General features: G+C 43.5%; 1 protein-coding gene across 2 annotated transcripts in view; it reads left to right on the forward strand.

Moving 5' to 3' along the window:
* GALNT14 (polypeptide N-acetylgalactosaminyltransferase 14) overlaps positions 1-12,823 on the forward strand; it is a 135,811-nt gene extending 122,988 nt beyond the window's left edge. For both annotated transcript variants that reach the window (XM_085325815.1, XM_085325816.1), the window contains 5 exons: positions 1,447-1,539; positions 2,869-2,952; positions 4,570-4,714; positions 10,978-11,097; positions 11,731-12,823. In XM_085325815.1, coding sequence (XP_085181941.1) covers positions 1,447-1,539; positions 2,869-2,952; positions 4,570-4,714; positions 10,978-11,097; positions 11,731-11,889 — 601 coding nt within the window. In that variant the 3' untranslated portion in view covers positions 11,890-12,823. The remainder of the gene's footprint in view (positions 1-1,446; positions 1,540-2,868; positions 2,953-4,569; positions 4,715-10,977; positions 11,098-11,730) is intronic.
* Positions 12,824-14,939: the final 2,116 nt, after the last annotated feature.

Raw genomic sequence — 14,939 nt, forward strand, 5'->3', positions numbered from 1 at the left:
TAATACCCCTACATTAAAGGGGTATTAATTATGCTACATTAAAGGCTGGGATGGGACCAAAATTCCACCGTTCAAGTCAGTGAAAACCAATCTAACATTATACCACCTGCAGGAGTAGCAGAGGGAACTTAAATGGGCTGACTCTTTTTGGCTGATACCCCAGATACTCCTGGACTTTGGGGAAATTTGAAACAACACCTAGGTGTAAGCCTTGGCATTTGTTCCCACATTTCCTATAAACCAAAATGAGATCAGGAAGCCAGACAAAAATACCCTGAAATTTGAGGAAGGTTAGATTCACATGTACATGTTGTAATTTAGATAATTCTTAAACAAGAGCATTTAGACTAATGTAGTGCCATTAGAGAGAGAATAAAAAGCACCATGAATCAGCAAGGGATTGGGAAGTAGACTGGAGATACRTGTCTGTAGGCATTAGAAGTTGGATTTTGATTCATCTTATGGTATCTATCTGCCTTAACATAGTAGTATATAGACTGAGAGGAGAAGCAGATTCTGGCAACCTGATGGTATGTRTACCTTGAAGTACCTCTGTTTAAACAGAAATGTTAACAAAAAAATATCTCTGTGTTTCTGTCAGATATTGATTTTTTTTCCCACAGCCTCTTCTTGCACAGCTGTGCGAGAAGCAGCTCAGGCTTCAGCATCATGCTGGGTTCACAGRAGGATTATCACTTATTCTGTGCCATGCAGGACTCTCAGAGCCTGCCCTGTGGTGGCCACAGCCTGGTGGCATGATAGTGACAGCTTGGAARCGCTGACTGGAAGAGGATTCTTCTGGCCTCAGAGAGATGAGAGAATAGATGTAGAGTAACAAAGCCATTTGCAAGGAGACTTGAAACCATCTCAAGCTACTAGAAGGTTTCCTGAGGTTCACAAACCTCCTACAGGCACCTGTCTGACATGGAAAAATGATGTTTTTGCTACAGCACGGTGKCTGGGTGGTTTCTCTTGAGTTTTGAGTGCTGAAATTAGCCCCAGTGAGATCCAGGGGTACAAACAGCAAGACACAAGAGTAGCATAAAGAAAATATTTGGCTTCAATGTTTGGCAAACTTTGCACCACTTTTCAGAGCTCCATCCAAGCTGCTAAATAAAAGCCAAAGTATGCCTGCTTGAGAGATAACACTTAAGGAAGAGAAGCCACGCTTGTGAGTCTAATGGACATAAAGCATCCTGTGAAGCTTGAGATGGTGAATTCCTTGCCTGAGCTACGGCCTGTTTTGTTGTTGGTGTCTGGAGTGAGAAGGAGGAGGAGTATCTTCTCTGATAGTGAGGAGTGAGTTGGCTCAAAAACAGTTTGGTCCAAGCCAAAGATGGGAGCAGAGCAGACTGGAATAGTCAATGTATCAGGGCCTCCCTTCAGAGTGTGGATCTCACTTCAGAAGCTTCCTTGGTTTAACCTGTCTTTCATCGCCTCCCTTAGAAACACCAAGCGCACAGCAGAGGTTTGGATGGATGAATTCAAACAGTACTACTATGCAGCTCGTCCTGCAGCGCAAGGAAGGCCTTATGGAAAGTAAGTGTCTTTTTCTGGTGGCAAGCAGGTGCCCAGCTGCCTGCTGCAGTGGGCGTTCACCGTGACGTCACCTTGCTGCGGAAACCTGTCTACGTTGTTTCTGTAGTAACGCTCAGTTAAATGCTAATAGTAGGCAGATGCTACAAGCACAGCAATAGAACATATAAACCACCAGTTTGTATGCTATACYAGTTCATTTCAGTGAGTGAAACTAATCATGGTGAGGGAAGACCCCCCCTCAGCCCATGTGCTGTTCTTGACATTATGTTCAGGTGGTTCTAGGCCTACAGTAGAGTTTGGGGTGAGAGTTTAGAGGTCTCACTGGCAGCTGAGGGGCAGGAAAATTGGCATATTTTGGGTGCAGAAAGGCTTTATCGGAAAGGAGCAAATGTTTTATATTCAGAATATTTGCCACTCTTTCTTTGGATAGTCAGACACCTTTCCTTTTCAGGAGGAGTGTACATATTTGTATTAATTTCTCATTTTCACATGTTCTTTATTTCCTTAGAATGCTTCCAAATCCAGAAACAAATTCCTTCTGGCTACTTTTCAGTTTCCAGGGAAAACACATTAAAATCCTAGAGACCRACTTATTTTGCCTGAATTCACATCCTCTTCCCATCTGTTAGCATAGGATGAAGTAGTAGTTCTGTCCGTCTAAGTGAACGAGCATGTGGGGAAGACAGACTATKGAAAGGGAAGGTACTGTAGATTTCCTACTGCTGCATAAGTGCCAGCCCACAACAGCTCCATGAGTAGAAGCTGACCCAAAGAAGAATGGGAGCCTGGAAAACGTCACTGTATATAACATGATCCCTCAGCAGAAGTTTGGTCCTAGTTAATGAAAGAAGGAAGGATTTCACCATGTGATTAAGTTCTGCTGAGTTCAATAGAACTTAAACGYGTTTCAGTGCCCTTGTGAATCAAGGCTTCTGTAGTCCTATAAACTAATAGCAACTTGTAATAGCATATATTCATTTCCTAGTACATTACTATATTCAATTTGTGCTTATTGTATATAATAGAATAMATTTGTTACTAATCATTTTTAAATGACTGTACTTTTCTTTGTGCCTTTTCATCCATCACACTCCAAGCTCCTTGTTAAAGTGGCAATGTTATCACCCCATTTTACCAAGTGAGACCCCTGAAGAGACAGAGATTAAAATGACAGACCAAGATCATGCAGCAGGTGGCAGGAAACAGAGCCCCTGATGCTYAGGTGTTTGCTGTCTGTACATTTGTTTGGTTTCTCTCATCCTCCCTTTTGGTGACTAAGTCTAGCCCTCATGATTTCCATTCCATCTCCACAATATTTTCTCCCCACAGTGTCCAGAGCAGAGTGGAGCTGCGGAAGAGGCTGAAGTGCCACAGCTTCAAGTGGTACCTGGAAAATGTTTATCCTGAGCTTAGGTATGGATCAATGATGTCAGTCTGGTTTCTATCGCTGTAGTGGGACTAGACTAGACTGGACTCCCAGTCCCTCCTGTGTCTGATGGTCTTTCTGCTGCCCCTTCAGCCACCCACACCTCTCCCTGACAGTCATTCCGGGTCCCCTCAGCATCTCAGCCCCATCACCCCAGCACCACSCAGTCTGGCCATCCAGAAATTACTCAGTGCCTGATGGCATGCACCAGTGGGTCCTCTTCTCCTCCTTGTATCCTTATCTCACCACCTCCTAGAAGCAGTCTGTATGATCCCCTCATTCTTCTGGTTCCCTCATTCAGACCCTCATTCCTCACTTCTTCCTAGMCCTGTGGTCCTTCCCTCCAGTTTTCTCCTGCCTTGGAGAGCTGAGAGAGAGGAACAGGCACAAAGACCCCCCTTGCCCAGGCCCCACAGAAAGGCAGAATGAATTTTTTACTGTTTTTAAACATAGTTCAGTCATAGTGTGACATAGCACATTTGYGATCCTGCTTTCAATAAGTAATAATAGCCAGGCTGCTCTATGGCTCTTTGCTGCAGGATTTCCAGTGCTGGTGAAGTACACAACGCTGGTTATTTTCTTTAGCAGAAACCATCTGGTCTAGTGGTCACAGGTCYCGTCTTATTTAGGGGTGGGTGGTCATGGCCCGGCACAGGCAGCAGAGCAGTGATAAGGACAGCTGAGTGCAGCTGGGGCTGCCTGYAGTGCCCAGGGGCATGCACTGCTCGGGGTTTAGGTAAGACGGTCCTTAGGGCTTCATCAGGTATCTCCCTGCCYGTGTGATATGATAGATGTTATAGGGAAGTATTGCAGGGTGGAAAATCCACTATAGCCTCTAGTGAGTTGTTTGGGTACTTAGTGACTCTTGTTTACAAAAAAGAACCTTATTTCCAGTCCTCACACACTCCAGCCCTTTAAATTTGTAGTGCTTTTCTATGATGCTGAAGTCTTCTCTGTTATTAAACTCCACTGTAAGAGTTTATAACATTTATTTAGGAGACTTGGTCTTACTCCTAGCCTAATGCTTTGATTAACATGGACTTTCTCAGCTGCTTTTGTGACGATCCCTTTCTGGCACCAAAAATACTTCAGAATCCGTTGCATCTATTCCCTCAGTCACTACTGGAGCTATCCTCAGAAATGGCGCAAATGTTTTGGAGGTACCTCCAGGGACCTTCTGGTGCATTCACTGAGTGCAGAATCACAGTGTGAAAATTTATAGCTGTTTTCTTGATTTTTCACCACAGCAGCATTTGCCGAGAATGACAGAGCTATGTGGCAGTTTCTTATAAATTTTCCCCACCTTTGCAAGTTGAAGACTGACCTTCCACCTGCTCACAGTGTGTTTCTTGCTGTTTGCCTTTGTGGTGGTGTTTATTTTTCTCTCTTATAAAAGCCAGCCATCCATCTCTGAATGCTGCTACTGCAGTGTCTGTGTCCCTGTACTGCTCACAGTGGTTCAGTACTGAGACAGATTTTGTCACTCATTTTCTGAAGGTAAACTCTGAGGTGCAGATAGCACCCACCTAACCCCCACAGAGCCTCCCTTTGAATATCCAGTGTGTCTAGGGGAGAGGAGATATTATTTTCTGCTGTTCCCACAGGATTCCTGAGGAATCGCTCTACCAGACTGGGATGATCAGGCAAAGGCAGAGCTGTCTGGAATCACACAAGTCTGAAGGCCAAGAGTTCCCAGCCTTGAGCTTAAATCCTTGCACCAGCAGCAAAGGCACAGCAGCAACAGCACAGGTAGGTATAGTGCCTATTCCCGTAATGCAAGCTGAAGAAAAGGCTCTGATGCAGGTGCAAGGTGGTTTTCTAAGTTTGCTAAAGCTCTGCTGGGAGACTGAGATGTAGTTAAAGCCTAGCAAGTCCTACTTGCCTCGGCAGGTGCCCTGGGCAGCAGCAGGAATTGGCGCAGTGGCTAGGCAGCTCCAGAACGGTGTTAGCTTGCGCTAAGCACTCCCTGCTGCTGGCCAGGAATGCCATGCATCATTCATATGCAGAGAGCAGAGGAAGACAAAGAGAACTATAATTTCCCCTCATTTTTCAGCCTTGCTTCTTTCAAAATGCACTGAATCGTGCTGGTATTTATAACTTCATAGTCTGCATTYTTTCGATATTAAACTGCCCATTACACTAGTGAGAATTTAATGAGGATGAACTCATTTTTTTTAATCTCACAGAGATGAAAAAAAAGATATCTACGAGTGTGTGTTCTCTGAAGCACAGTCTAGGAAACATTAGAGCAAGGAGCAGCCACATGCACCTTGCAGCGGAGTCACAGGAGCAGGACTCTGAAGATGTGGGTTCAATACTTGCCTTGGCTTCAGGCTCCCTTTGTGATTTTGGGCATGTTTATAAATTCTCTCAGTGTTCCCATCTATAAAATAGGGAGGGTAACAGTCACTTGTTTCTTTGGGGATGCCGTGAAATAAATCAATAGGCAGTGGWGTACTTGCTTCCACTTGACTGTGGAAACTTAAATCCTCATGGTTACACATTCAAAACAGGTAGCTGTGCATATAGAAGGCCCAGCATGGGGATGCTGCTGAAAAATTCCCTAATTTGTTTGTGCAAATATATCATTATGTGTATCTCTTATGCATGTGATTTCATGCCTGCATTTAGTCAGTAAAATATCTGCTTCACAGTCTGGTAAAATTAACAATAATTACTTGAATTTTAGACAGTTCAGAGAATACAGTGAGTGTAACTGCAAATACTGCATGGTTACAATTTTTRAAGTTTAACTAGTTTCCAGGTTTTTAAATTTTTTCTTTCTCTTCTACTGTTTTATTGACTTTTTACATAAACAATATGAGAATTGAGCTAATGAGAGCAGGTCGTCATGTTTTGTGGGAACAACTTTTCCGAAGAAAAAAAAGAAACTTAGTGAAAATTGCAACTTTCATTGAGTTGGATGTTTTAAAAAAAATCTACTTGTGAAAAATCAAAGGGGAAACTGTTGCCAGCATTTCAAAATGAAATGGCATTGGTCTTTCTGAAATACCAATTTGATGTGATATTTTAAAATGAGAAATGTCATGTCAGCAAGTTGGATTGTTTCATTCCTGTCAAACACATTTTGTTTTGGTGTTTCTGAGGAGAAAAAAATCAGAATTTTTCATGCCATAAACTTCATCTTCCTATTCTGATTCTGCAGCTGTTTGCAGTAAGTTACCTGTTTCCCACTGGATGGTAACTCGATTTCTTGTGCCTGTCCAGGACTAACTCTGCAGGGGAACAGTCGAATGTGCTACAARGAAATCAGTAAATGGTGACACTCAATAAACAGAGAGGAAGAGAGAAAAAATCTTTTCCCTTTTATCCTTCTTTTCCCTTTTATCTTCCTTTTCCTCTCTAGAGTAGTAATCTGTTACTTGTAACCCACAGAGAACATTTCAGATAAAAGTAGAATTTTAAAATTGTCATTGTGGATAGAAGTGTATATTTTAATCACTCCATTGTTATAAGACCACCTGAACTTAACTATGAGGTGGAGGTTTTAGTCACTAGACTGTAGTATAAATTACACAGCAGTTCCAAATGCTCCTTAATTATATACACAGATGTAACAAAATTGAACAGTAATCTTCACTTAAAAAAAAAATGGAAGTTACATCTTGTTTGCCCTAAGCTTGATTATTTCAAAAATATGTTTAGCTAAAACAAAGCTGTGCTTTCCTGACGTTCAACAAGTACAATGGAAAAATCCTGGCTGTCCAGGACCTTTATTTTCAAGGCTAGTAGCATGAATTTGATTGTTTGATTCTCCTTCTGTAGCTCTTTCCCTGCTGGGTTCCCTAAGTTCTTTAGCAGCATTAAATACATGAAGTCCTAGGTCAGTGTGTGAAGAGACCTAAGCTGCCATTCCTCACTGTGATGTGAGGGACAAGAGCGAGCAGATAGCAATCAATTCTTTATTATTTTAGCTTTTTCTGTCTTTAGTACATGTGTTTTGGGACAACACACGGGAAGGATATTGTGAGCCTTCTGGCCAGATCTATAGTTTGGGGAAATTAAAAATAATACTGTGACTGCAATGAAACCTGAGCAGATGTTTGGCCCCAGCAGGCTGTTTGTTGCAGAGGGAGCAGAGAGCAGGCTGTCCGTCGCGTCAGCTCTGCACCTGGCATGGGCACGGGCACCCTTTGCACTTTGCCTTCCCCTTCCTGAGTAGTACATAAGCACCACTTGCATCACGGGGCTTTGCATAAGTGAAGCATTTTGTTATCCTTAGATGACAAATGCAGTTGAGTACCAACAGTCTTGGGAAGTTCCTCCTTATGATAGTAAAAAGATAATAAATGAGGGCTGAGGTTAGCYGAGGCTTTGTCGTAAACATTTTTCTCTGGCTGCTGCTCCAGCTTTGAGGTGCTGCTGACCTCTCTGAGCTCGGCAGCAGAGTTTGTACAACTCTGCTGTGTAACACCGGGCTCCTGGCGGGCTGCTGTGTGACGTGCTGAGGGGCTCCTTTTTCCCCCTGCCAGCCAAACTATGCCAAGCCGAAGGTCACGTTTTAAAATAATTTCTTCAATTCAGAACAACACTGAGTAGCAGTGACAGGTGCCTCTGCGAATGATGCTAAAGCCTTGAAAAATGGTCGCAGGCCTCAGGTCTGGTGAGCGTTGTCCAGGGCTTCAGAGGAGAGCAGCTAGTGCATGAGGGATTGACAGTTGCTGTGCATGGCTTGTCCCTCTGTACTCCCAGTCTGCCCCTTGCTGTCCATAGCACCTCGAGCACTTAATGAGGAGCTACCTTTTCTTTGAAAAGCCAGGAAACCTTGGTTTGAGTTTTGTCTTTTGTGTCTGTTTTTACTTCATRCCAGGAGCTGGCCCAGTTGGCATCTCTTCTGGCCAACCTGCAGCCCTTGAGTTGTGTTAGCTCTTTGAAGGTCTCTCTGTGTAGGTGCACCCTGAGCTGCCCTTTTGGCTGCAAAGTGTGTGGCGCAAACTCTGCTGTTGTTAGTGCTGTGCTCGTCACACGAGTGTTGAGTGTGCCAGGGTTTAGAGGAAGATATAACAGTTTCTCATGGGAAAGAGGCAGGAATTTTCATGGACTGATACAAATAGCAGAAGATATGGGGTAAATTTAAAAATTCATGTGGCCCTTTGCCTGCATATTAACTCAAAGCTTTTCATGGATTCAGTGGTGATCAAGTGACTTTATTTTCTCAGTCTTCATTTTCTGCATCATTTTTTCTGGGTTTCATCTAGGGTAGAAAAGGGAAGAGACGTGATTAGAACTGCACAAAACATTTTCAACAGGACTGGCTTCTACAAAAAGTCATTCTGTCAAAATAGAAGAGCCCTGTGAAAATTTGTCAGTTCAGATAAAAACTGTGGCAGGACAGCCTGGGGGCCAGAGAGGGAATTTTCTGTCTCATAGTGCTTTGCTGAATGAGAGGATGGTCCTGCCTTGAGAGRATGTGAGTGTCAGGAGGTCTGAACAGAGCCTGGCCTGGAAGAAAAATACAGAGAACCTCTGGGAGGAGCAGTACTCCATGAAGTGCCTCAGCGAAGCAAGGAACTTATATAGGTCAAGAAGTCCCTCTCTGACTTAGCTGGAGGATCTAACATGTACATGAGCTGCAGAGTTAACTTCTTGTTGTTTAGGAGCCTTGTAGCCATGGATGTAGCGCAAGCTCTATATGGAGTTAAAATGAAGAAGAATTGGTTAAAAATGTAAAACAGGTTTTCCAAGCAGCTTGTAGGCGGTGCGAGCTCTAAGAACAGGTGTTGGAGCTTGCCCCTTAGGGTTTGATTCTTCACAGATGCAGGACTAATTTGGCACATGATTTCCCAGGCTGGTAGTTTACACAGCAGCTGACGGCATGCATGGTTGGGATGCCTGGAACGCATTCCCTGTAGGATCAGGTGAACTCTGCACCCTCTGATAAAGAAGAAAGAGTTGCCAGATGGCCGTTTGGGCCATTACAGCTCTCACTGAGAAGCCTGTAAGCAGGCTGTTCAAATAGCCAGCTTTGATTTCTATTAGATGATGAGAAGTACAGGGCTAAGAATCAAGGGTTGAGAGAGGCACAGTGTGAAGTCCTTGTGGGTTTGGTCTGCCATACAAAAGTGTGTTTTCCTTTCCAGGTGGCTAAGAACTTGAATGAAGCAGAATTTGTGTTCCCAGGGACTAAATGCCTGTAGCTGTCTGTTTTAAAGTTTGAGAGAGGAGTTAGAACTGCTGACTGTGACAAATAGCAAAGGGGTGGAAGTGTTTCCCTGCTTTAATAAATCTTAGTAATGTAATCCAAAACCCCACAATTCAAAGCTGGTGGGAGTTGCAGGTGCCCCAGATCTCTGAAATCAGGCCATTCATTCTTTGTATCTCCTTCTGGCACTACAAAAGTGGTGCAGTCTCCCAGAAGCATTTTCTTCTCTTTGGTTTTCCAGACCCAGCCTAAAAGCCTATATGCTGAGCACTGCCTTCCCCTCCCTTGCAAACAGCCTTGCTCCCTTCACTCCCACTGGAGTCATTCCACAGCTCTGGCTCCTTCGTATCTGAGCTTATGGTTGTTTCGCTTTTCCCCTGCACCTTTGCTCCCAGTAGCTCTCCCACTTCTCACAGYCTGTACCCTGACACCTGCCTGGGCAACTGTGGCCCACTGCCGTGACCCTCTCCCTCCTTGGCTCTCCAGCCTGCTCTTGCTAGCCTGGTTATTTCAGCCGCTGCTGGTGAGGTCAGCCTGYTGTTCAGCCTCTAGTCCCACTCAGCCATCCCTGCCATGGCTTGGCAAGCTGCTTTCCAGTTGTTCCTACTGCTGCTTGTCCTACTTCCATCTCAGAGTGGTTTATACAGCAGGAGTTGATCCTGCTTTGCACCCAGGCTAGAGGGCCTTGGAAACCCTTCGTCCTTCTGATTTTAAGTTAGTGCCTGCACAAAGTTATAAGCAAAAAACAAAAGAAAATCAAAAAAAAGTTCAAGAAGTTATTCTCCAGGTTTACGTAACAGTATGATTTGCAGTTTCGCTTAAGCCAAAGGAACTCTTTTCTACGTAGATATACACAAACATAGCACTGAGACATCCCAGCCTGGAGAATCTGAGATCCCAGGAGGTGCTCTTGGGTACTGTGTACACAGATAAATGATGGACAATGTTCAACTGAAATAAACATTGGAAGAAACCTCTCTGATATATTGCAGGGCCAAGTGGTGTATCTGTACAAACACGATCCTTTATCCACATTTGAAAATCTTGGTCAAATTGTCAGATATTCCTCTTTTTCTCCCAAGGAAAACATTCCTGGGTGAAAAAAAAGGATAATCTCAGAGAGACCGTAATATATGGTAAGCTTTACAGAGACTAAGAGGGTCTGTGCTGCTCCAAAGATTTCTTGGTGTAAGATGATGAAGAGCAAGTGAACAAAAAAAAGCAGCCTGAGAAAACTCCAAGACAACACAGGTGCAAAGGAAGTGGTCTTACAAATCCAGTACAGTGTGCATTTGGAGCTTGGTCCTGCTCCTTTAATGTTAAGGGAAGCCTTAGCCTTGAATTTTGTGAAAGTGGGACAGAATCCCAGGGAACTGCAGATACTTGGTACATATCATCTCCTCTCTCCTGCTGCAAGCCACAAAGCATTTCTGCTGCTCTTCCTCAGAAAGAGAGGTTGGTATATTATGTGATTAGTATTACTACTGCCTTTTTTTTTTTTTTTTTTTTTTTTTTTTTTTTTTTGGCTGTCTTTCCACACCTCTACTGTTTCCCAACCCCAGTCCATTTTTGGCCATTAAATCATTTCCTTGTAAACCATTTTGTTCTAGCAGCTTTTTCTGACATTTTCCTGTGGTTCATGCAGTCCTCCAGTGACAGCTGCAGATTTGGGCAGGTTTTGAAACATCTTAGTGACTTGTCCTTGTGTCTCTTGATGTCAGTGAAGTTTGTGTTGGTTTCAGTGGGGGCAGGAGCTAAGCCAAAATGTTTGCTTTCCAGGTAGAGGAATGCCAAGAATCAACCCTGATTTCTAACCTCCTTTCTTTCTTTCTTTTCTGCCTCTTGGCAGGAATGGACATACACATACAACCATCAAGTCCGCCAACAGCAGCTATGCTTGTCTGTGTACACCCTCTTCCCAGGTTCCCAGGTGCTGCTGTCGCCTTGCAAAGAAGGTGACAACAAGCAGGTGAGCCTTTTTATTGATCTCCCATTTTCCTTGGATCAATTTTTAAGTTCCCTTTCTTTCCAGCAAGAGCAATGAGATACTATTGAACATCAAATCACCAGTGTATTTGAACTTCATCTGGAAAGCACAGTCTGTCTGAGAGTACAGACTCTGGTCTGTTCAGCCCTTTGCCTCTCAAATAAGTGTGTTGCTAAGGATGTCTATTAGTGCGGGTGGTGATCTGGATGCTTAGTAAAGAAGTCGAACTGAAGCTGGCAATTCAGTTCAAACAGGCTGCCAGTCAGCCAGCAGATGCTAGCATTTCTCAGAAGTTAATCATCTAGCTGGCATTTGAACCAGTGACCTGGGGAAAAGTCATTAGTGATATATTATCAATCGGAAGGCTGCAGGATGGGCAGAGGCAGAGTTCTAATGAGTCTTGTGCAGGTCTGACAGGAGAAACACTCAGCATGCACCCTGCTCATCATGGGCTGGGGGTGCTCTGTAACTGCCAGAATCAAGCCAGGAAGACTTAGTGATAAGTCTTCTTTTTGACTCAAAACCAGTATCTTCTTTTTGATACTGGTATTAAAAGCCTGATGAGGAGAAGGCTTGTTTACCCATGTTTCTTATGCCATCTGTATCTCTCCACAGCGATGGGGTAAAGTTGGGTCGCACATTGAGCACATAGCTTCGCGCTTCTGTTTGGACGCTGAGACGATTGGGGACACGAACGAGAGTACYAAAGAGCTTGTCATCAACCCTTGCGAAAGCACAGCCATGAGTCAGCGCTGGGACATGGTGATGTCTTGACCTGCTTGAGGACTTACCTAGCTGGGGCAGGCATCAAGTCTTTGCTACGTGCAACCAAGATACACTAAATGGAGCTCAAATGCAAAACCATTGAGGGTTCTTGTGTATTATGGGGCAGGAGAAGAATCATTCAAATAAAAATAAGGACATGGCACTCTAGGTTGAACAACAAATGTCGACTGCAGGACATACAGCCATTATTGGCTTGTTCGTAGTCATACATTTAAAGAGAAGGGATAGTAAGAAACCAATCTTGAAATGGTCTTAAAGTGACACTTAGGCTCCTGGGATGTGCCCTACGGAAGTTCAGTGTGTATAGTATTTATTAATCTTACTGGAAACACAGTTTGAAGAGCCATGGAGACCAAGAGGAGCCTTGGACTCAGCAAAACAAACATTTCTGTAGCTTTGTAAGGGGTGAGGCAGATGCACAAGGAGAGGACTTGCCAAGGGATGCTAAGAAACATAACCTGGGGTCAGGTGAAAAACACTGAATAATCTTTGCACTTTTTATTGTGGTGGTGGAGTTTGTCTTCTGAAGACGGGGTGGGCGGAACTATGTTGCACATTTTAGTTTGTGTGTGATCCATGTACATGTTGTGTGTACAGAAAGGCTGTGCTGTGATTTAGGAGTGCAGCCAGGATCAAACCAGCAGGTAATGGAAGAGTCCTGCTCTGTGCAAACTGCCCGTGAGTGTTGCTCAGTCTCCAAAGTCCAAGCAAAGAGAGGATTCATTGTGTGAGATTAAAGGATACAAACTGCTGTGACACTGGAAGGAGAAAAAGTAACATGATTATTTCACCTCTCTGAAGGCCATGGGTGAGCCTCAACTGTTAAAAATTCCCTTATAATCTCAATACATGTCTCTCATTACTTCAGATCTGGAATAAGTCATTTTTTCACTCTATTCCATAAAATTAATATTTTTGATAATTGAAGGTAATTGTGTCATATTTGTGTTTCCCAATTTCCTGACTGCAAAAGGAACAAAGGAGGTAATAAAAACTAGAGACTGTAGGAAAGGAAAAGGATAGGTAAAGGAATTATCTGGTTTTACTTCCCAAGTATCTTGTAGCCCAAGATGTGAAGTGATGAAGAAATGGTTTGGGATTCCCTTAGCTTTGCCTCTGAACCCTGTGCCAYGAAAATACCTCTTTCTTGACATCTTTTAGTGTAGGCAGATTTCCTCAGATTTTGGAGATACRGCATTAACCAGAGGCCATGTCAAGGTGCTAAAGCTATATAGGTGTTATACTTCTGCTACTGAAAGAGAAAAGGATAGAAGACCTCAGAAGAGGAAGCTACAGAGAAAAATGAAGGGTCCTTTCCAACCTACCCTTCAGAGCAGATCCCACTGTGGCAACAGATAACAGGCAGTGAATCACCGAGCGCTGCATATACAGCTCTTATGTAGTAATAACTCTTGAGGAGAGTTTTCATAAGACTCTAAATGTGACTTGAAAGCAAATACAGTTTGTGCCTCTAAAAGCCCTAGGCTCTAATGTAAATCCCATCCTTTTGTTCCTGTGCTGCAAACTACAGCTAGAATACCATAAGCTTTGAGCCTTCAAGCTCTCTCAGCATCCCTTCTTGAATGATGTGCTAGCTTTCAGGATTTTACTGCCTCAGTTTCTCCTCTCTCAGTGCTATGAGAAAGCCAAATGTGTAAATCTCTWTGGCTTTAGTGGCATAACCAGTATAACTCTCTTTATCTATGAAAGGTCACAGAATATAAATGCTTTTCTATGTGCTGTAGTGWTTGCTGATCTAAGAAAGCTCTCCTRGAGCAAACCTTAAGGAAGAACCTTTTGGAAGGTCTGGAGTAAGTTCTCATTTTGTGGTGGATTGCATTGTTTTAATGTCACCACTTTCCAAAGGAAACAAAGGGAAATATTCAAAATATAATGGACCATTTCACAAAAAGGTTAGTGACCTTGTGGTCCTTCTATTTAATTGAACCAGGAAATARCACACCTGCTTTTCTCACTGCACATAACAGGCAAGTTGTAATAATTTCCCAATCAAYGCTTACAAGGGAAAGCAGCTTCCAAGAACTTGCAACTTAACATGGTCACACCTGTGCTGTGCTTGCAGCCTGGGACAGTGGAGTTGCTCTGATTCTTAAAACGTAAGAGAAAATGCTGCTGCCTTGCAGCCATTAGCTGAACAACTTGGCTTCAGTTTGAAGTCCAGCATCTGCCCAGTACACTCTGACTTAGAACTCAGACAACAGAGCTTACTTTTTTCCACCTGAACCTGAAACGTCTGTTCTGCTGACAGCCAAAGCTCTCTAAACAGGTAACKCTTTTGTCGTAGTAGAAGCAGCTACCTCACTGCTCTCATGTGGGCTTGAGCACATGTATATATGGGACCTGCATAGTTGCATTCTAGGAATAAGTTGTTTGAACAACTCTTCAGCTCTCTTACCTTTTGTGAAGAACTCAATCTGAGTACTATATACAACCCTTCCTATTCCAAGATGCACATAAGAGTGATGACTGTAAACTTGCTTGGGGGTAGTTAGAGACAGGAGGTAGGGAAGATGACATCAGGCACAGTGTCCCCTACAGGAGAGCTCTGTCCCTCAGCTAAATCTCTTGCAAGCCCCCCAAATTGTCAAGTACCTAAAAGTCCTGGGAAGCAGCAGCAGCTCAGCAAGCTGGTGATTGTGCCTCATGCATTCATCAGCCATAACCCTTAGACTAGAGCATGCTTCATGGTCYGGGAAATGAGATTAGCCCTGTGGATTAGCAAGGTTTTCAGAGAAGCCTTAGGGTGTAAATGTGACTCCTGGGAAGCTTAATACAAGCAGGCATGCAACGATACGGCACTTAGCAAATCTCTCRCTGTCCCTGCAAAAAGACCTTGCATTGTGTCTGTGGAAAGGTGACTGCAGCTGAAATCCAAGTCACGCCTTTGGATTTATTTTACTTATTAAAAATACACTGGATAGAGATGAACTTCTTTATATTTCTTACTTCCCTAAATATTTATAATCATGCCGTAAACTGATCTCTGTGACCTTTAATAGGCTTATCTAGGTGGGCTC

This window comes from Rhea americana, unplaced genomic scaffold, assembly GCF_003343005.1.
Source record: "Rhea americana isolate MKP2758 unplaced genomic scaffold, rheAme1 scaffold_123, whole genome shotgun sequence".
NCBI classification, from domain to species: Eukaryota; Metazoa; Chordata; class Aves; order Rheiformes; family Rheidae; genus Rhea; species Rhea americana.